General features: G+C 43.5%; 1 protein-coding gene across 1 annotated transcript; it reads left to right on the top strand.

The window, feature by feature from the left end:
- Positions 1–252: 252 nt before the first annotated feature.
- Positions 253–20,179, top strand: lztfl1 (leucine zipper transcription factor-like 1). Its single transcript, XM_034166922.1, has 10 exons — positions 253–423; positions 662–786; positions 2,669–2,863; positions 14,066–14,123; positions 15,884–15,955; positions 16,979–17,044; positions 17,131–17,208; positions 18,273–18,449; positions 18,555–18,658; positions 19,323–20,179. Exons 1-10 carry the CDS (start codon positions 421–423, stop codon positions 19,339–19,341), a joined length of 897 nt encoding a protein of 298 aa, XP_034022813.1. The 5' UTR covers positions 253–420; the 3' UTR covers positions 19,342–20,179.
- The last annotated feature ends 1,393 nt before the right edge of the window (positions 20,180–21,572 follow it).

Here is a 21,572-nt window from a genome sequence, read left to right as displayed (position 1 = left end):
TGAAAAAGAAATTTGATAATTATTTTGTGTCTTTAATGACAGAGAAAAAGACGTAGAAAATAATATTATTTTATTTTTGACATCTATTTACTCCTAGATTTAAAAACCTGGGCATGTAGGCTGTAAAATATAATAAGTCTCCCATAACTACGTAGTGTTCCTGAACGCACCATCAGTAACCAAGGCAATGACGCTATTTTCTGTTGCCAAGGCATTTCTACGGCAAACACTAGCTCGTTAGCTAAGGTAGCTAAATAATCTGCAATATAACCTCAATAACTCATAATTGATCTAAACATTACGTATAAAGTTGACAAGAACGTTTGACTGCATTTTATTATACATTTAGCTTCCCGACTCCTTTCTGCGTGGCCTAAATAAGAGGCTAAAGAACGTAGCGGCGGTGACTTGTCAGCCACAATGGTAAGTAGCTGCAAACAGATGTTGCTAATGTGTGCAGACCAGAAGATGACAGGCTGAGCACATAAAAAAAAATTAAACACGGTGCTGCTGCATTCGTAGATAGCATCGCCACGGGCACAAGACGTTTATGTGAGCAGGGCCTGTTACACATGAGCAGCAGAAAATCCTCTTCAATTTAGCTGCTTAGTTAGCTGGAGTCATAGCGTGTCCCTTAACCTCTCCCTTTCTCTCTCTGTAGGCTGATTTAGGTTTCAGTGAACATCATCAGAATGAAATTATCAATTACATGCGATTTACACGTTCAAAGAGGATCCTGAGACTCAAGACCATCGACGCATGCTTTGAGGAAGTCAAAGATAGCAGGTAGTTAAAGATTTGCTTTCTGGCGCTACCTTAAGGCAGGTGAAAAGGGGCAATTATTTAGTAACGGAATTAATATATATATATATATATATATATATATATATATATATATATATATATATATATATATTATGACATGTTCAAAATAAAAGATCTGTGCCAATTTTTATTGTAATCGGACATTGTTTAGGGCAGGGGTGGCCAAGTTCGGTCCTCGAGAGCCACCTTCCTGACACTTTTAGTTGTCTCCCTGCTCCAACACACCTGAATCCAATGAAAGGCTCATTAAAAGTCTACTAACGAGTCTTTTATTGGATTCAGGTGTGTTGCAGCAGGGAGACAATTATGAGTGCCAGGAAGGTGGCTCTTGAGGACCGAACTTGGCCACCCCTGGTTTAGGGGTTCCCCCACAAAGCAACATTTTTCCCCAAACAGCAATGTAGTAATCCAGTAATTCCAGTAATGCTGTCTTCTGGGTGACCAATCAACCACCACTTTTTGTGATTAGAAGCCATCACATGTACCTGCAAAGAAAAATAATGGCATCAGAGTCTTTTCCCGTTAGGGTGAAGTTGCCTTGCCATCAGAGGGAGAGGAAAATGTGTCACTCTGCGGGACCTCTAAATCTTATCTGATTGACTACAAATTTGGTTTGCACCTATAAAGCCCCAAGTGGAACAAAAACAACATGTGGCCTAAAGTCTTATTTTTAAGTCTTATTTTTTCACTATATAACATGAACATTCCTAATATATATAAAATTTCCCACCCTTATGTAGCCAAAAACACAAGACAAAAATCTATCCTATTCTGGGATGAATCAGCCCAAACCTTTTTTTTTTTTTTTGATATGCTCAATACAATCTACAATTCAGGTTAAAAGAGCAGTGCTGCTCAATTTGTTGGCTATGGAATGACATCAGAAAAACAATATAAAACAGTCATCTACTTTTTCGTAAGACATCCAGGTGAGTGCAGTGCTTCACTGCCACCAACTGATTATTCAACTTCTCATCATCACCATGTGTGGCCAGAGGTTTCATGTATTTGTTAGCAGAGGTGTCAAATCCAGCTTCAGAAAGTAACTACCTGTGCACCTAAAACAGGTGATCTCAATAATTAGTTCATCCACCTGCCTGAAGAGCTGAACTAATTACAATCAGTAGGTTTATTGGGAAGATGTAACAAATATGTGGCTGGACTTTTACTTTCTGAAGCTGGATTTGACACCTCTGTTTGTTACCCTCGAGAGCAGAAATCTAAGCTGGAAACTGTTTCAGTACCCCATTTTGTTCCTGAGATATGGTCATTAATTTATTTTTGACACTAGCCTCTTATTTGACCTTTGCATGACCTGTGTTGTGAGAGTCCAATGATTTTATCCATTAAGTCTAATTGAAATGGCTCTTTGCATTTTGAACGTATCGCTGTGGACAGAAACAGGCAGATATGGACATTACAGTTGCTTCTTTCCATTTCACGGTGAGGTTAAAAACTCTTACAAAAGAGAAATGTTTGATTAAAATGACAGTAGGACATTACATCTTAGGTTGCCAGCTCTGAGTTCAGATTAAAATATTTTCCAAATTTTGATATGCCTTGGAATAATTCTTGACACAGTGCATGGCAACAGCATTACGGTAACGGAATTACAAAATGAAGACACTGCAGAATAGTTTGAGCCCACCTCTGATGTTACTGTTTCATTCCATTTGGTCTCTTATACACAAAATATTTTTTAAATAGACAAATTCCTTAACGGAGAAAATATTAATAGATTCATATATGTGTATAGTCTACAGTTTGGGTGTTTGGTGGTGTTAAAATGTGCGTTTTTAATTTATGTATTTGTAAACATTTACATTTATGATAACGTCGGAAGGTTGGTGGAGGAAACATTCACAGTTGATGAGGTGAGAGAAATGCTGGACGGGCTGCAGATGGTGGTGCATGGAGAGGTGGAGACAGAACTCATGAACTCAGCCCACATCAATGTTCTGCAGCTCAGGCAGCTCTTCTCCCAGGCCGAGAAGTTTTACCTCCGACTACAGAGTGACATCTCAGAGCTGGAGAACAGGTGCGTAGTGTGATTTTATTTCAAATCCATGAGAAACAAATACACACAGTGAGGTGGGATTAAATATTAGTGCCTCTTTCCATCCTCATCCTGGTTTGGATGTGTGATTGAAACTGTGGGAACAGTGCTGTCCACAGTGCTGAACCTTTACTTTCATGTACTGTCAGCGATAATCAAAGTCCAATGACATTCTTGCAGTTACAAATGCAGCTATCCTATGTGATGGAATGTGTCCAGGCGAGAACCTGTATACTTTGAAGAAGAAGCTTTGAGGTCCCATTATTCCCAGTGCCACAAAGAGAAGAAAATAACTACTTTTCCTTCAGTAGATCAAGTCAGGTTAGGGAGCATAAACGTCCACCATCTCATGGTATGGTTTGGGCCTTGCCTGGCCACCACCCAGGCAGACCTGCGGTCCATCTTTATTGTTGTGTGGGCCGCTGAAGAGGAGGTACTGCTGGCCCACCACCAGAGGGCATCCTGCCTGAATGGCGGGCTTCAGGCACAAGAGGGTGCAGCCGGGAATGACAGCTGCCACTCATTACCACCTGACAGCTGTCACTCATCACCACTTCATCACCACATCCCATATAAGCTGGGCAGCAACTCCACCTCCCTGCCGAGATATCGTCTACCTGTCAGGTAAACCGCTCAGCCTGAGTAAACACAACAGTAGTAACGTCTTTGCTTCTGTGTGTAACATTACTTTTGCAGACGAACCTGTTTGTAGGTAAGGAGTAGTTGTGTGTTGGGGAGTTGGCGTACTCCGCTCCTCGGTTGGGGACTACTAAGTATACCAACAGGATCTGCACTTAATTCTGGAATATTGTGATTAAGAGGTGGAGGTGTTTCCCACCATTGTACTGACTGTTTGCTGGGTGTTCACGCACCCACCATCACCTGTTCTGCTCTTCCTGCCAGCAGTGCCAGATCTGACAGTCGGAGGCAGTGGCCACCTGGGGACTCAGCGCTTGGTGGCAGATCCGCTGGCAGTGGAAAGCGTGTGGGGCCCGGCTCTTCTCTGGACAGGCGTCTTCTATCCTTGAGCCTGCCCACACGTCACCTAGTATTATTGACTGTTATTCTAAATTGTATTTGTCTGTTTTTCCGTTGTGCACATTCACAACATTAAATTGTTGTATTTTGGCTTATCCATTGTCCGTTCATTTATGCCCCCTGTTGTGGGTCCGTGTCACTACACTTTCTCAACAGGATATCTCGGCGAATGTCATGGATCCTGAGGGGCGTCAACCATCGAGTGAACCACCAATGGAAATGCAGGGTGCACAGGCGTCAGCAGGAGGCCTATTAGGTGAGCTGCAGCAAATCTTAACCGCCTTCACTGCTCGGTTGGAGTTGGTGACCGAGCAGAATGTTATTCTCAATCGGAGGATGGAGGCTCTCACCGCCCAGGTGGAAGCGCGCATGCAGGGCGCTGCTGCAGCACCTCCTCCTGCTGTTCAGGTGCCGAATACAGATATTCCACTGGTTGTTCAACGAATCCCCCCACCATCCCCTGAAGCATACATAAGCCCTCCGGAGCCGTACGGAGGTTGTGTAGAGACGTGCGCAGACTTCCTGATGCAGTGTTCGCTCGTCTTTGCACAGCGTCCCGTTATGTACGCGTCAGACTCCAGCTGGGTGGCTTATGTTATTAATCTGCTTCGAGGTGAGGCACGTGCCTGGGCTACGGCGCTCTGGGAGCAGAATGCACGGCTCCTAACGATATATACTGAGTTTGTGAGGGAGTTCAGACTGGTGTTCGATCACCCACATAGAGGCGAGACCGCTTCGAGTGTGCTGCTGTCTATGAGACAGGGGCATCGGAGTGCAGCCGAGTATGCAGTCGCCTTCCGCATTGCGGCAGCGAGGGCCGGCTGGAATACTGTTGCACTCCGCGCCGCCTTTGTAAACGGACTGTCTCTGGTCCTTAAGGAGCACCTGGTGGCTAAGGACGAGCCGCGGGATTTAGACAAGCTTATCGACCTGGTAGTACGGTTAGACAACCGATTAGCAGAACGTTGAGGGGAGCGGGGCGAAGGGCGTGGTCAGGCACGAGCCGTCCCTCTTCCTTCCGGGTCTGAAAGGGAGCCGTCTTCCCCACGCTCCACAGCCAGAGGGCTCCGTGTGGCAACAGCTCCCCCTGCTGACGTTGTTAGGGAAACGAGCAGGGCCAAAATTAGATCAGATGACAGATTGAGGAGGCTGGCCCGCGGGGAGTGTTTTCTCTGCAGCTCAAAAGAGCATATACAGAAAAACTGCCCCAAACGACAACACTCGCCCTTAGAGACTGGGCTAAGGGTGGGTCATAACACGCACGAGGGGTGCGCACGTAAATCTGCACGACTCCCAGCTACGATCCTGAGTGGAGATCTAACCCTTCACGCCCCAGCACTGGTGGACACGGGGTCAGAAGAGAATCTGTTGGACAGCAGATGGGCAAAGGAAGTGGGGCTCCCTCTAGTGGCCCTTCCTTCACCATTGAAGGTACGGGCACTAGATGGCACCCTTCTCCCTTTAATCACACACAAGACACAGCCCGTAACATTGGTTGTGTCTGGGAATCATCGGGAGGAGATTGTGTTTTTTGTAACACCTTCTACCTCCCGCATTATTTTGGGCTTCCCATGGATGATAAAACACAATCCCCGGATTGATTGGCCGTCTGGGGTTGTGGCTCAGTGGAGCGAAACCTGCCACCGGGAGTGTTTAGGATCCTCGGTTCCCCCCGGTATGACCGCTAACGAGGAGGCTAAAGTCCCCCCCAATCTGACGGTGGTGCCTGAGGAATACCATGATCTTGCTGATGTCTTCAGCAAAGATCTGGCACTCACTCTTCCCTTACACCGTCCGTATGATTGTGCCATTGATTTGATCCCGGGCGTCGAGTACCCGTCCAGCAGGCTGTACAACCTCTCATGTCCAGAGCGCGAATCAGTGGAGACCTACATCCGGGATTCGTTAGCTGCCGGGCTGATCCGGAACTCCACCTCCCCGATGGGTGCTGGTTTCTTTTTTGTGGGCAAGAAAGACGGCGGACTCCGTCCATGCATTGATTACAGGGGGCTGAACGAGATTACGGTTCGCAGCCGATACCCGTTGCCCCTGTTGGATTCAGTGTTCACACCCCTGCATGGAGCCAAAATATTTACAAAACTTGATCTTCGTAATGCGTACCACCTGGTTCGGATCTGGAAGGGAGACGAATGGAAGATGGCATTCAACATCCCGTTAGGTCATTTTGAGTACCTGGTCATGCCGTTCGGCCTCACAAACGCCCCCGCGACGTTCCAAGCATTGGTAAAGGACGTCTTGCGGGACTTCCTGCATCGGTTCGTCTTCGTATATCTAGATGATATTCTCATCTTCTCCCCGGATCCTGAGACTCATGTCAAGCATGTACGTCAGGTCCTGCAGCGGTTGTTGGAGAACCGGCTTTTTGTGAAGGGCGAGAAGTGCGAGTTCCACCACACTTCTTTGTCCTTCCTGGGGTTTATAATCTCCTCCAACTCCGTCGCCCCTGATCCGGCGGTGAGAGATTGGCCCCAACCGACAAACCGTAGGAAACTGCAACAGTTCCTCGGCTTTGCAAATTTCTACAGGAGGTTCGTTAAGGGTTACAGTCAGGTTGTTGGTCCCCTGACAGCCCTGACCTCCCCAAAAGTCCCCTTCACCTGTTCGGATCGGTGCGAAGCCGCGTTTAGGGAGTTGAAATGCCGGTTTTCGACTGCACCAGTTCTGGTGCAGCCCGATCCTAGCCACCAGTTTGTCGTTGAAGTGGATGCCTCTGACTCAGGGATAGGAGCCGTGCTGTCCCAGAGCAGGGAGACCGATAAGGTCCTCCATCCTTGTGCCTATTTTTCCTGCAGGTTGACCCCGGCAGAAAGGAATTATGACGTTGGCAATCGGGAACTCCTAGCGGTGAAAGAGACTCTTGAGGAGTGGAGACACCTGTTGGAGGGAGCCGCGGTACCATTTACGGTTTTCATGGACCATCGGAACCTGGAGTACATCCGGACCACCAGGCGTCTGAACCCCAGGCAAGCCCACTGGTCACTGTTCTTTGGGCGTTTTGACTTCCGGACCACCTACCGCCCCAGGACCAAGAACCAAAGATCCGACGCCTTGTCCCGGGTACACGAAGAGGAAGTCAGAACTGAGCTGTCAGATCCAACAGAAACCATCATCCCCGAGTCCACTATCTTGGCCACCCTCACCTGGGACGTGGAGAAGACCATCCGGGAAGCCCTGGCACGGAACCCGGACCCAGGGACTGGCCCGAGGAACAAACTCTACATCCCACCAGAAGCCAGAGCTGCAGTCCTGGACTTCTGTCATGGTTCTAAGCTCTCCTGCCACCCAGGGGTGCGAAGAACCGTGGCAGTGGTCTGGCAGCGCTTCTGGTGGGGATCCATGGAAGCCGACGTCCGGGAGTATGTCCAGGCCTGTACCACCTGCGCCAGGGGCAAGGCTGACCATCAACGAGCACAGGGACTCCTCCAGCCGTTACCTGTGCCTCATCGCCCCTGGTCCCACATCGGCCTGGACTTTGTCACGGGCCTCCCGCCATCCCAGGGCATGACAACCATCCTCACGATAGTGGACCGGTTCTCCAAGGCGGCCCACTTCGTGGCCCTCCCGAAGCTCCCGACGGCCCAGGAGACAGTAGACCTCCTGGTCCACCATGTCGTACGTCTGCATGGGATTCCATCTGACATTATCTCTGACCGTGGTCCCCAGTTCTCCTCGCAAGTCTGGAGGAGTTTCTGTAGGGAACTGGGGGCCACCGTAAGCCTCTCGTCCGCGTACCATCCCCAGATGAACGGACAGGCAGAGCGGGCAAACCAGGATTTGGAGCAGGCCCTCTGCTGCGTGACCTCCGCGCACCCGACGGCCTGGAGCAACCATCTGGCCTGGATCGAGTACGCTCACAACAGCCAAGTCTCATCTGCCACCAGCCTCTCCCTGTTTGAGGTATGTTTGGGGTATCAGCCCCCATTGTTTCCGCTCGTTGAGGGAGAGGCCGGCGTGCCCTCGGTCCAGGCCCACCTAAGAAGGTGCCGTCGGGTGTGGCGTACTGCTCGCTCTGCCCTGCTTAAAGCCCGGACGAGGGCCAAGGCCCATGCAGACCACTGGCATTCCCCGGCCCCTGCATACCAGCCCGGGCAGGAGGTTTGGCTATCCACCAAGGACATCCCAATCAATGTTGAATCCCAAAAGCTGAAAGACCGTTTCATTGGACCATATTCCATCCTGAAAGTCCTCAGTCCGGCCGCAGTGAAGCTGAAGCTACCAGCTACCAGCTTCACTGCGGATTCATCCCGTATTTCACGTGTCACGCATCAAACCCTGCAACTCATCACCACTCTGCACCCCCGGACCGGTGCCGCCTCCTCCCCTGATCATCGACGGGGAGCCAGCATGGACAGTTCGCAGGCTCCTGGATGTCCGTCGAAAGGGCCGGGGGTTCCAGTATCTGGTGGACTGGGAGAGTTATGGACCCGAAGAGCGCTCCTGGGTGAAGCGGAGCTTCATCCCGGACCCGGCCCTCCTGGCCGACTTCTACACACGACATCCTACCAAGCCTGGTCGGGCACCGGGAGGCACCCGTTGAGGGGGGGGTCCTGTTGTGTGGGCCACTGAAGAGGAGGTACTGCTGCCCAAACACCAGAGGGCGTCCTGCCTGAATGGCGGGCTTCAGGCACGAGAGGACACAGCCGGGAATGACAGCTGCCCCTCATTACCACCTGACAGCTGTCACTCATCACCACATCCCATATAAGCCGGGCAGCAACTCCACCTCCCTGCCGAGATATCGTCTACCCGTCAGGTAAACCGCTCAGCCTGAGTAAACACAACAGTAGTAACGTCTTTGCTTCTGTGTGTAACATTACTTTTGCAGACGAACTTGTTTGTAGGTAAGGAGTAGTCGTGTGTTGGGGAGTTGGCGCACTCCGCTCCTCGGTTGGGGACTATTAAGTATACCAACAGGATCTGCACTTAATTCTGGAATATTGTGATTAAGAGGTGGAGGTGTTTCCCACCATTGTACTGACTGTTTGCTGGGTGTTCACGCACCCACCATCACCTGTTCTGCTCTTCCTGCCAGCAGTGCCAGATCTGACAGTCGGAGGCAGTGGCCACCTGGGCACTCAGCGCTTGGTGGCTCCGGTGTGCTCCAGATCTGCTGGCAGTGGAAAGTGTGTGGGGCCCGGCTCTTCTCTGGACAGGCGTCTTCTATCCTCGAGCCTGCCCACACGTCACCTAGTATTATTGACTGTTATTCTAAATTGTATTTGTCTGTTTTTCCGTTGTGCACATTCACAACATTAAATTGTTGTATTTTGGCTTATCCATTGTCCGTTCATTTACGCCCCCTGTTGTGGGTCCGTGTCACTACACTTTCCCAACATTTATCTCCCAGAAGCAGCCATCTAGCTACTGCAGCTAGATGGCCCAGTGGTAGGGAACCTCAGCAATGATGCTGCCCTGGCTGCTGGCTCATGCTCAGGAAAATTTCCCACAGTGTCACAGGTAAGGCTGTCTTCCAATGCATGTAATAGCCTTCATCTGAGACTTCCAAACAAACCACTTATTTGACACAGTTGTTCCATGGGTACCGAAGGGTTGTCTGGCTGGAGAATAACCTGTGATGGACTAACCAGGGGAAGGGGTTCACTATCACCTTCTACATGCTACAGGAGTCTGCAGATAACCACCAAGGGGATTCTTCTCTCTTAATGGCTTGGTTGTAATTGTTCCATCTGCTTTTGTTTTGCCCCTTGTCTTAAGAAATGTTGAACAGCAAGGAATGAATCATGTTCTTTGACCTAGTCAACCTTAGATTTAGGCCTATATGAGAGCACAGTTTTTGCAATAAAATATAGTAATATTAGAACCTGCAGAGTGTGGAATCCATTAAACTAACTGGGAAATTAGTGCAGGAAATCCACTATGTTGGCAGTGTAGTGTTATTTGCCAGGAAGGGAAATTTGTCAAGTTGAGACTGTGGCCTGCTTCCAAAGACGTACCCATAAAGAGCATAGAGCAATATGTTTTGCAAATTTAGTTTCCATTACCACACTGGATAACAGTAAAATTGTGGGTGCCCCACTGGCTGTTTCTGCAATGTCAAATATTCTATGTTTGCTACCTTCAACCTGCATGGAATTTCATAAACCTAAACCTAATTTTAGGCATCTTATATATATTACTCTGGAACCACCCCCAAATTCCATTCGTCAAAATGTCAACTCCGATGACGTCCTTAGTTTGGGTCTCATCAACATAAGGTCACTGTCCTCAAAATCACTCTTGATAAATTATCTAATTATGGAACACCACCTAGATATGATTGATTTATGTAAAATCTGGTTGAAACCTACTGCTATCTGCCCCTTAAATGAAACCTGCCCACCAGGGTACACATTTAGTCACATCCCTCATGATACAAAGCAAAGCGAAGGTGTTACTTTAATTCATAAATCTGGGTTTAGTTTACTGGCTCGCCCAGGATATTACATATAGCCAGGGTCAGAAGAATATCAATCACCCATGTTATTGTCAGAGTGTATAGGCCTCCGTGCCAATATTCAGAATTCTTAGATGAATTTGGTGAGTTATCTCTAATTTGGCAACCTGTGCCAAGAACATTCTGATTGTTGGTGACTTCAACCTTCGTATAAGGGTGATTCTTAGACTACGGGCACTTTTATGTCCCTTGATCATATTTTATGAAAAAAAGAAAAAGGGAAATTTCACACTTTTATAGTTATCTTTACAATGAAAGTGTTTTAAGAAATTTGTTCTAGTAGTCTATGATGACTTTTTCACCTTTTTTCAGCATCATTATATGCAAATATTGCTGTTTTGTGCTTGTCCCACACCCAGACTTATGATCTTCAATGATAAAAATGAATAGTAAACAAACGTTTTTTCTAACGTTTTAAAATATCTCTGAATAAAATATCAGTAAAATAATCAAAACATAATTGGGGTATTCAATGTCATACAATTGTTGTGATTTTTTTAAACGAAATGTAGTTGTCCCACACTATTGCCGTAATTTCCACCACAACAATAATGTCCCTTTAAAAAGTTTGTATGAAAGGTTGCGTGGGTAGTTTCTATGGAGATAAACAGTAACATCAGAGCACATGTATATAGCGCCAAATCACAACAAATAGTTGCCCCAAGGCGCTTTATATTGTAAGGCAATGGTGTGGTGGAAATTACATTTACAAGGCCAATAGTGCCCGTAGTTAAAGAATCACCCATAAATAAGACTTCTGAGCCCCTCTCCAAATCATTCATGGATATTATAAACATATTAGGATTCCCGCAATGCATTCAGAGTTCGACTCACATTAGTGGAAATACATACCTTGGCTTTGGTCATTGTTTATGGTATCGCTGCCACAAATAGTGGTTTCACTCACTTATTAAGTTTACAATCTCTTTGCCTTGTTCATTGGAATGAGAAGCTTATTTATCGTAACTGTGACACATCAACTCCTCAACTACAATTGAACTTGGAGCCAGACTGGCCGATATCTTCACATCACTTTCGGAAAATGACCATTCAGTAGATAGTCTTGTGGGACAGGTTAAATTTAGCGCTCACAACCAAATTGGACATTATTGCTCCACCTACATCAAATGATTCTGCTCTTTTTCTCTCTGTCCGAGTCACTGATGACATCACACAAGGCTAATGGCTGCGCACCACAGGGTGCTGGATTGACCACGAGATGCCCTGTCTGAAGCTGATGCAGCACACTGCAGTCTGCTTTTGGAATGTACTTGTACATGTTGACGTGATGGATGAACGCTGGCCCTGCATACCAGGGCACTGGATGACCCCCTGCCAATGACTGCGTGTTCATCTCAGTAATGTGCTTTGTTTTGATACTATTCTGGCTTTTCTGTTTCCTGTTTCATCAGTGTAGTAAAAACTTTGTAAAAACCTTGTAACTGTTAGAATGGTCTAAGCAGAGGGTCACCCCTCCAAGTCTGGTCTGCTTAAGGTTTCTTCCTCAAATCATCAGTGGGAGTTTTTCCTTACCACTGTTGCCTGTGTGCTTGCTCTAGGGATTGGTAAGGTTAGCTCTTACTTGTGTGAATTGCCTTGAGGCAGTTTTGTTGTGATTTGGCGTTATATAAATGAAGCAATGAATCAGTTAAGCTTTATGGTGTGTCCTAATCAATGGGCAAATGCAGAAATATAAACTAAATATATAGTAATTACAAACATAAACAAACAACATAAACTTTTGAAAACATAGCAAATAAAATAATACATATTAGAGCACAGCCGATAATATCAGGCCATATGAGCCTTTCACCGACATATTGGTATTGGCACTACTTTTTGCAGTTATTAAAAAAAATTTTTTTTACTGAATAAACAGAATAGTTTGTCCAGCAGAAGGCACGCTAACGGCACCCTTTCATTGCGCTATGAGAGACAGAGGCAAAGTGACCAGCTGCCATTCACAGCTGGCTTTTTACAGCGACAAGACAACTGGTTATGCTAGAAGAGTACACTGTTGACCTTGGTGGAGGTCTGTGCTTCCTAAGTGCCTTTTTCTTTCCTAACATTGTGGTTGTAGATACATTTTTAAAGGTGAGCTCCACCTCAGATATACAGTGCACCTTCATGTTCACTAAAAAGGGCCACTTCCTCCTCAGTTTTGTTTGTTTATTTATTTATTTATTTATTTTTTGATCTCGTGCATGGTACAAACCAGAGAAAAAGGTCATTGAGGGGCCATGGTCTGTCATGTGATTTTTATGCCCTTTTTTTCTAGTTCTCCCTCTCTCATTGTTCACACACGGTGTTCAGTTTGTTTCAAAGCCACAACAGCTGCTGCATTTTACATACAGCAGATTTAAAGTGCAGTCAACAATGGAAAAAAAAACTGTTTTAATTGCCCCAACTCTCCTCTATCACAACACATCTGCAATGATATATCTAAAATAACTGTCATATCTGTCGCTTCTGGACTCATCACCCCAATATGTTACTGATCAACAATAATAATAGGAGTTTCATTTATGTAGAACTTTAAAACTATTATAACTGTGCTTTTACACGATTGGTACAATAAAACAAAGTGTTAAACACAATTAAAACCAGATAAAACATACAGAAGTGTGTCCATGTGGGATATAGTCCTGCCCACTACCTGCAGAACAGCACAGCAGACCCTATATTTTCTCTTTGGTGGGTAGTCAGCCCACATGCAGGTGACCCACTGTTGTTTCTTTGGGCTGAGTCTTCAAGCTCCACCTCCAGGCCTCAGGTTCCCTAAACTGGATGAGGTCACTCTGTTTTTTGTATCAGTCATGAAGGGTTTTTTGTTTTTCCTTTTTTGGAATTGCCCTCACTTGGAACCAATTTGCCAAAGGAAGCTGTACCAGGAGCTAATACTCCAGACAACACAGCTCCCAAGATCACAAACTCACAAACTGGCAAATGGCAGGAACACAGTGGTGGACACTTGCAGAGAGGGAAGATGTCAAAGGAAAAAAAATTCAATGGGCACATCTCTAAGATCTAAACATATCACAGGATTTAATAACAATGGTTGGTCTGAAAGCACACTGACTGTCTTTATACCATATTCAGATGATCTTCATGTACCATAATGACCCCTGTAACCTTTCACCCTGTTAGAATCGCTAAGTGTGTGTTGGGAAACTTTGTAACACAAATTGTGTGTGCATTTAAAGGAAAAAAAAAAAGCTATAGCTCATTTGTTTTTAACTGCAGAGTTCAGCTGTACGTGAGAGATAGAGTCAAAAACAAAGGAATACGCCCCATGTCACTATGTACGTGCGTTCAGCTGCTTTTTAAAACCACATTTAAGCCTTTCACATAACTGCTGTTTTCACCACAGTCACGTCTTATAGTTGGAAAAGATCTCACCCAGAGTGTGTGAGGGACTGCGTTTTTCTTTGCAGAAAAATATAACTGTCAAAAAGCAGATTGTTGTCAGATTGAATGTTGCAAAACAGAAAAGATGTCTGCAAGATGAGACTTGTATCATATGGGTCACCTCATAAAATTTTTAAAACTTTGGGTTGATACCATGTTTTTATATCATGCAACAAAAGGTTTGTGTAAAATGTTTTCTTTTTGCCATCTTATTGTTTTGTGTTCTGTCAAATGCATTTTTTTGTTCTTCTCTATTCATCCAGGGAGCTGTTAGAGCAAGTAGCTGAATTTGAGAAGACTGATTTTAAAACCTTTGACAAGGTGAGCGTGACGAGCAGCTTCAAATATTTCAGTTGCTGTCATTAATCATGTGCTCACAGGATTGTTTCATCCTCTAGTAATTCAGACAGCAGTATAGCGTTCCGATTTTTTGTTGTTTTTGTTGTTGCTAAGGCCATCTGCTGGTAGCTGGGCAGTTGAGTGAGGTTAACGTGTGGTGTTACAGCACACCATTTAGGAAAAAAAATATAAAGCCACAGTTTCCGTGTAACCTGGTCGTCAAGGTTATCTTGTTCACACTTCAGATTTGAGCTTTTATGGCTGATACCATACAATCTTTGCATGAATACTGACAATTTAAAAATGCAACACACACAATACTGAATTATTTTAATGTCACAATAACTTTATTTTTATAGCAGTTTTTTAGTACAAACGTATATAATTTGAAGCACCTTAACATTAATGATTATGCATACCATAATTAAAAACTATGTGAATTAAATAAACAGCACAAAAACCTGTTATAATACACAATAAAACTTAAAAACTGCACTTTATATAACACCTAATAGATCCTTGTGATTTGATTGGTGGTTTGTATATCATGTGATCATTTGTCCATTTTGCCATTTTCTTCCATTTACCATCCAATTTTGATTTCATATGTTTTGCACCATTGCACGCCATGACCACCTTGACATGGCGATGGCACTTTGTTTAAAAACAAACATGGCAGTGTTTGTTTAGGGTAACATGATAATTTGACTGATCTTACTGACAGTGCTTATTCTTCTAAGACATAAAAACAAAAACAACAACAGTGTGCCGTAAGCTGTCTGGAGGCATTTGCAGTATTTGCAGGGATGTCTCTAGCTGAAGTAGAAACGCTGTTGAAGAAGTCAACAAATGTCTCTCACAATTTTTCGCTGGACTGAGGAAAGCATGCGGCAGTCTTTACACAAACATTTTTGTATTGGATTGGATTGTTACTTAAAGTTTGCGTTGGACTGTTTAGAACCTCTTGACATCAAAGGACCAGTGACACACACCAAAATGTACATCCCTTTACTCTTGTTTATAAATTAATAAAATATCAAATGACAAGGATCTATTTTAGCTGTTATATAAAACAAATAGTGAATGTTTTTTCATTCATGCACTGGTAAGAATATTTCATGCAGTGAAAGTTGGAACATTCAAACATTCATTATTTGTTATTAAGCCCTGTTATGCAGTGGTAATGATTAATAATCTCCTGTGAATACTCTTGCAGTTGCGAATTCATCCGTTGCTTGTATATTTTGCTGTATTTGGCTCAGTTTGTTCTGTCATCATTACCATAAATCATAAGGTAATTTGTCAGCGTGTGCATGGCAACAGCTAGTGACAAGAAACATTGGTTTTACACTAAAAAATTAAATACTTGAGCAAACGTAATTGAATTGTGTCAATTGGTAACACCTGAATGAATTTAGTTCTTTGAAAATATGTTAATAAGTTAAATTAACACATGTTATTTACTTAATTTCAAAGAACTTAATTCATTCAGATGTTACCAATTGACACAATTCAGTTAAGTTGGTTCTTTTTTCAGTGTAGTTTGGTCTCTAGAACAAATTAAATCTACAATTTTCAACAAAGCCAAAAAGAGAGGATTTGGTGTTTCCAAAATAAATGTGGTGCATTTTGAAAAAGTGTGAGTTTATGTTGTATACTGTATGATTTGCTTAATATGTTAGTACACCAGTAGGAAAATATTTTGTTTTATGTAAGTGCTAATGTGTTTGTTTTGTTCCCAGATAAACCAGAATCCAAGCAAATCTAAGTTGGCGCCAATGAATGAAAGTGGAGTGTCTGAACTTCTTAACAAGGTGAGGAAACATGGAACATATAGAGTGACTGAGTTGCTCATCCAGACATTATTTATTAATCTTTAGATTTTTCTTGTGATTAAAGCCGTGGTCACAACCCACCGTACTTGCACGTGCGTGCAGTCTACTTGCAAAAACGTGGGCTAAATTTGGAGATCCGTACGTCGTAAATACTGCCTCAGTACGAATTTAGGAGCACGCAGACACGCTGTAGAGGTTTTAGTGCATGCAGAACTTCCACTGCGGTTAGGCTGCGGATTCACCTGCAGTACAGATGACGCACATTGTGAGTACTGCCTCAGTACGGATTCAAAGCAGCACATTTTCATTCAATTACTATTGAATTAACCAAATCTGTACGGAGGCAGTAGGCTACTCACCACATACTATGGAATTAAATTGTAGGTATCAGATCTTGAAGATTGTGATACACATATATAAATTAGAATTAAGTTGAAATTTAAGAAGCTGGTAATCAAGTGTGTAGTGAATATATTCCTCTATCAGTGTTTCACACCTTGTGTGATTTTCACTAACAGGCTGGACATGCTCATGCATTGCAGATGCCGAAAAACACCTGCCGCTCCAGTCCCGCTCATAACACACACATCAAAAGAAAAGCCTACCCCCCACACACACACTGCTTTATTGTCATCTCTCTTTATCGTTACACTCCTAGAGACATGCGTTGAACGTACTCCCTCCCTTCTCTTGCTACTGCCTCCGTACGTTTTCACAAAAACGTAGTGGCCGTGGCATCCGCAGAAAACGTACGGCGAAAAAAAAAAACGCACGGTGGGTTGTGACCAGCGCTTAAATGACTACTCTATTGATAGTCTATGTAATGACAATAAATAGTAAAACACTCAAAACATTCAGCAGCTAGTTGTGCAACCAACCACTCAAACCCAAAAGATATTAAATTGGCATCAAATTTGACACATCAGGTGTGTGTGAGGTGAACGCTGCTGTCATTATTATCCCACGCATACGTTCTTACACGCCGATGTTAAATTCTGTCAGGAGATAGCCAGACTACAGGAGGAAAATGATAAACTGAAGACCAAGCTGCGGACTTTGGAATTGCAGGTATAAAAATGACGGTGATGATCTTCTTTGTTAGTGCTTGTCTTCTCTTTTATTTTATTAACTCTGAGTGCTTATAATTGCATCAGGCTATGAGTGTGCTGGATGAAAAAACCAAAGCAGAGCGAGCTCTGAAAGATCTTCAGAAGGTGCAAGGAGAGCAACAGGTACTCTTGTTTGTTCCCCCCCCCATTTTATGACACTTATATTTTACTTTTAGGTGCATAGACATTATATTTTGTTATACTTGTGACATTATTATTTCATATTTATTGTGACATTTGACATTATTTTGCTATACTTGTGTCAATCTGACTACTTTTGTGGAAACGATCAGCTCTTCTCCTCACGGAGCACCCACGCTGATTACATTTTAAGGTTATATGGTTTATGTATTTGTATGTAATCAGGATAAAATCTTTTTTTTTTCCCTGTGAACACGATGACTCATTAACAGTTGATATCAGAGACTTGATGGCCACAACATAGGTACCTGTTCAGGAGTTAATCAGCTGATGATAATTTAGGATTTTTTGGTTTATATAGTTCCATAAAAATAAGTATGCAAGTTATTTCTACCAGCCATTATTCAAATCAAATCAATTTTATTTATATAGCGCCAAATCACAACAAACAGTTGCCCCAAGGCGCTTTATATTGTAAGGCAGGGCCATACAATAATTACGGAAAAACCCCAACGGTCAAAACGACCCCCTGTGAGCAAGCACGTGGCGACAGTGGGAAGGAAAAACTCCCTTTTAACAGGAAGAAACCTCCAGCAGAACCATGATCAGGGAGGGGCAGTCTTCTGCTGGGACTGGTTGGGGCTGAGTGAGAGAACCAGGAAAAAGACATGCTGTGGAGGGGAGCAGAGATCAATCACTAATGATTAAATGCAGAGTGGTGGATACAGAGCAAAAAGAGAAAGAAACACTCAGTGCATCATGGGAACCCCCCAGCAGTCTAAGTCTATAGCAGCATAACTAAGGGATGGTTCAGGGTCACCTGATCCAGCCCTAACTATAAGCTTTATTGACACTAACCTTATTGTGGGGACTTTATATTTAGAATGTGTGCGTATTGTGACACAAATAAGATAGCTTAGCAAATATGCTAATTAAGGTGCTAACACGCATAAAGTATTCCAACACCCATAAAATGGGCACTTCAAGTGTTTTTTTTTTCTTGCTTCAGCACAGTTGGTGTTACTTGTGTTCATTTCTCCTTTTAGGTGGCCGCTCATTCAATGGAGATCAGTAGTCTGGAGGACACAGTGGCTGCTCTTAAGGTGGACTTCGAAAAGACTCTCAGCACCAATGCTGCATTGCAGAAGGATCTTCAAGAGAACCTGATCTCTTCAAAACACGAGCTTCTACGAGTCCAAGAGCAGCTGGCCATGGCAGAGAAAGTACGTCATGTCCACAAACACACGCACATGTCACCAACACCAAATCATGGCCATTATTTACCCATAATGGCTTCCAGTTCCAGGTGTTTTCATGTGTTTGTGCAGGAGTTAGAGAAGAAGTTCCAGCAAACTGCTGCCTACCGGAACATGAAAGAGATCCTGACAAAGAAGAACGAGCAGATTAAGGAGCTCAGAAAATGCCTGCAGAAGTGAGTATTTTCAGTTCATGTTAGTTTCTCAGAATACAAATGATGGAGAACCACGCCCTACTTTTGCTGAGTCAAGCTCAAAACTTCTCAGTTGCCCCTCGTATCTTGACTGTATGACAGAGAATCAAACCCAAAGCTACATATTGGCAGCCTGAGCTACCCACTTTACAACACCATGTTTTGCAAACGTCACGGCTAGCAGCTGTTCTGTTCCAGTCACCTCATGATGTTGACCCGTCACAGTCTGCTGTGAGCTGTGTGTGATGACCTCAGCCTGTCGCAGCTCACAGTTAACGCCAGCCTTAATTACATCAGCAACTTCCAGCACCAGCAGTTTTGTGCTTTTCTTTAAACATACAGGAAAACTGTGCTGATTTTGCACACTGACAGGTTTGTTTGATGAAGTTGTTTGGTTTGTCAATGGCTTTTTCTCACGGTGCAGCCAGTGGTCCAGCTGTTACTTTTTTCCGGGGACTCAACTTCAGTTGTACTTGCCCGATTGTCACCAAAGTTGGTATATACATTCCACATAGTGACCCCAAGATGCCTTTTGATTTTGGGGTCAAAAGTTCAAAGATTAAAATCATTGAACTGTTCAGTTTGCTTGTCTAATTAGAATTTCACATTTTTCTTTTCATATCATTTATATTTATTTTTATTTTAGATACGAGCCCAACGAATGAGTGTCTTCAGTGCTGCTGACGGAGACAGGAACAAGATTTGGAAGTGTGGTTTGGACAAACAACTCCCTGTTCTGCCACTGTTTAAAAAAAGAGATAAAAGCAGCATCACGTGGAAACGTTCACACTTTGTCTTAGTAGTTATTTGCTTTATTAGAGCACGGCAGCGGTGGCAGTGAGGTTTGACGTGCATACAACTGAACATAAAGACAGGAAGCAGTGACAAATGAAAACTTCCAGCTGTGCAGTTTTCCATGTCTGCTTTGGGAGTCGACTTTCTTCAGTGTGCTATGCAATCGCCACGGGTGTCTGTTTGACAAGGCCTTGTCCGTTTGGTGACGTGGACAGAAACAGTCTGCTCAAAGCTTTTCATTCTCCCCTGTCAGCTACGTAGGAAGTCATAATACACAGCTTTGTGGTGTCTTGATTATTGTTATTTAGTTAATTGTTTATTTAGTAAAAAGTTTATGAAACACTTAGAACTTCGAAGTTCCCCGACCATTTAATCTATAATTTGTTTAGGGAGCACTTGATAGAATTTTCACACATTATCTGTGATCTGACGTTCTGTGAAGGTCTGATGATTGAAAGTACACATTATTATTCTAATTTCTGTTATTTTTTTGTGATCTAATTTGAAAGGTATTTCAAGAGTGATTTCAAGTTATTTCCTAATTTCTCTACACAGAATTTGTTTTTCTTCTTTGCAAACTAACTGTACTTGTCAGTAGGAGATGGAGTGTAAGAAAAAGAATCTGTATACATGATGTTCATGACATAATGCTCCTGTAGGGGTTGATAAAATCTTTATTATCTTTATTAATAAACGTGTGCTCAGTTACACACTGCTTATAGTCAGTCTTTTGAAAGTATAATGTGTAGTAAGTGTGTTTCATATTCAAATAATTTTGTGCAAATAAATGTTATATTTACAGCTGTGTTCACATTACCACTTGAAGTGACCTGAATCAGATTTTACTTATTTATGTTTGTATTAACACATCTCCTCCTCCATAATCTTTGCCACCTTCATAATCCAACCTCCAACACCACCTCCATAATCTTTGCCCTATTGTTCCGAGTTATGGAAGCATTGAATAAACCCTAATCAATGCAGACCAATACCTTCATAATCTTTGTTCACAAAGTAATGAAAAAGAACAAGTCAATCTGGATCCTTCCCGCCCTGTCAGAGACCAGCGGTGGCCTCAGTGACCACCAGACTTAGGCTTTGGAAATGAAACAAATAAAATACACGCAATTTCAAAACTACAAGAAAGTTGAGAGAGACAGAGAGAAGGAAGAAGTACAGTATTTGCTTCAGCTACATTATTCAAAATCCTTTCTGCATGGTTCTGTGGACTTGTAACCACATTGAGTTTTAGAAGATATTCTGATTAACTAATGTTAAATAATCAGAAAAAAGTTCACATCTCTGATGGGTTCATGAGAGAGATCTTTACAGTGCATAAAGAGCTCTCTCATGGACCCCATTTACTCCATATCTTGCATTACCATCTCCCTTGCTAGTTTGTGGCAAAGTTCATGCATAATCCTTTCTGCATCGTTCTGTGGACTTGTGACCACATTATTTGAGTTTTAGAATGTAACCAATGTTGAATAATCAGAAGTTCAAGTCTCTGATGTAATGCACTGTAAAGATCTCTTTCACAGACCCCATTTACATTGTATCTTGCAGTACCACCTCCATTGCTCGTTTGTGGCAAAGGACATGCACAATCCTTTCTGCATTGTTCTGTGGACTTGTAACCACATTATTAGAGTTTTAGAAAGTAACTAATGTTAAATAATCAGAAAAAACTTCATATTTCTGCTGTAATGCACTGTAAAGATCTCTCTCATGGACCCCATTTACTTTGTATCTTGCATTACCATCTCCCTTGCTAGTTCATGGCAAAGGTCACGCACAATCCTTTCTGCATCGTTCTGTGGACTCGTGACCACATTATTTGAGTTTTAGAATGTAACCAATGTTGAATAATCAGAAAAAAGTTCACGTCTCTGATGTAATGCACTGTAAAGATCTCTCTTACAGACCCCATTTACACCACATGCACAATCCTGTCTGCAGGGTTGTGTGGAAATGTGATGAGTTCGTATCAGTCAGATGAGTGTGTATCAGTTTCTGTCAGTGTGTGCATAATGTCTGGAGTTGCCTTGACATCATCAGACTGTAGGGGAGGGCAGAAAGATAAGAGGGGCAGCTGAATGGT

The sequence above is a fragment of the Thalassophryne amazonica genome, chromosome 1, assembly GCF_902500255.1.
Source record: "Thalassophryne amazonica chromosome 1, fThaAma1.1, whole genome shotgun sequence".
Lineage (NCBI taxonomy): Eukaryota > Metazoa > Chordata > Actinopteri > Batrachoidiformes > Batrachoididae > Thalassophryne > Thalassophryne amazonica.
Note: the sequence above shows the minus strand (reverse complement) of the source record. Positions and strands in the feature narration are given on the sequence as shown.

What these genes read in the sequence shown, in the direction of transcription:
- lztfl1 (XM_034166922.1), top strand. An exon ending in ATTTTAAAACCTTTGACAAG is followed by an intron (nt 14,124 to 15,883) that starts GTGAGCGTGACG and finishes TTTTGTTCCCAG; the next exon opens with ATAAACCAGAATCCAAGCAA. An exon ending in TGTCTGAACTTCTTAACAAG is followed by an intron (nt 15,956 to 16,978) that starts GTGAGGAAACAT and finishes AAATTCTGTCAG; the next exon opens with GAGATAGCCAGACTACAGGA.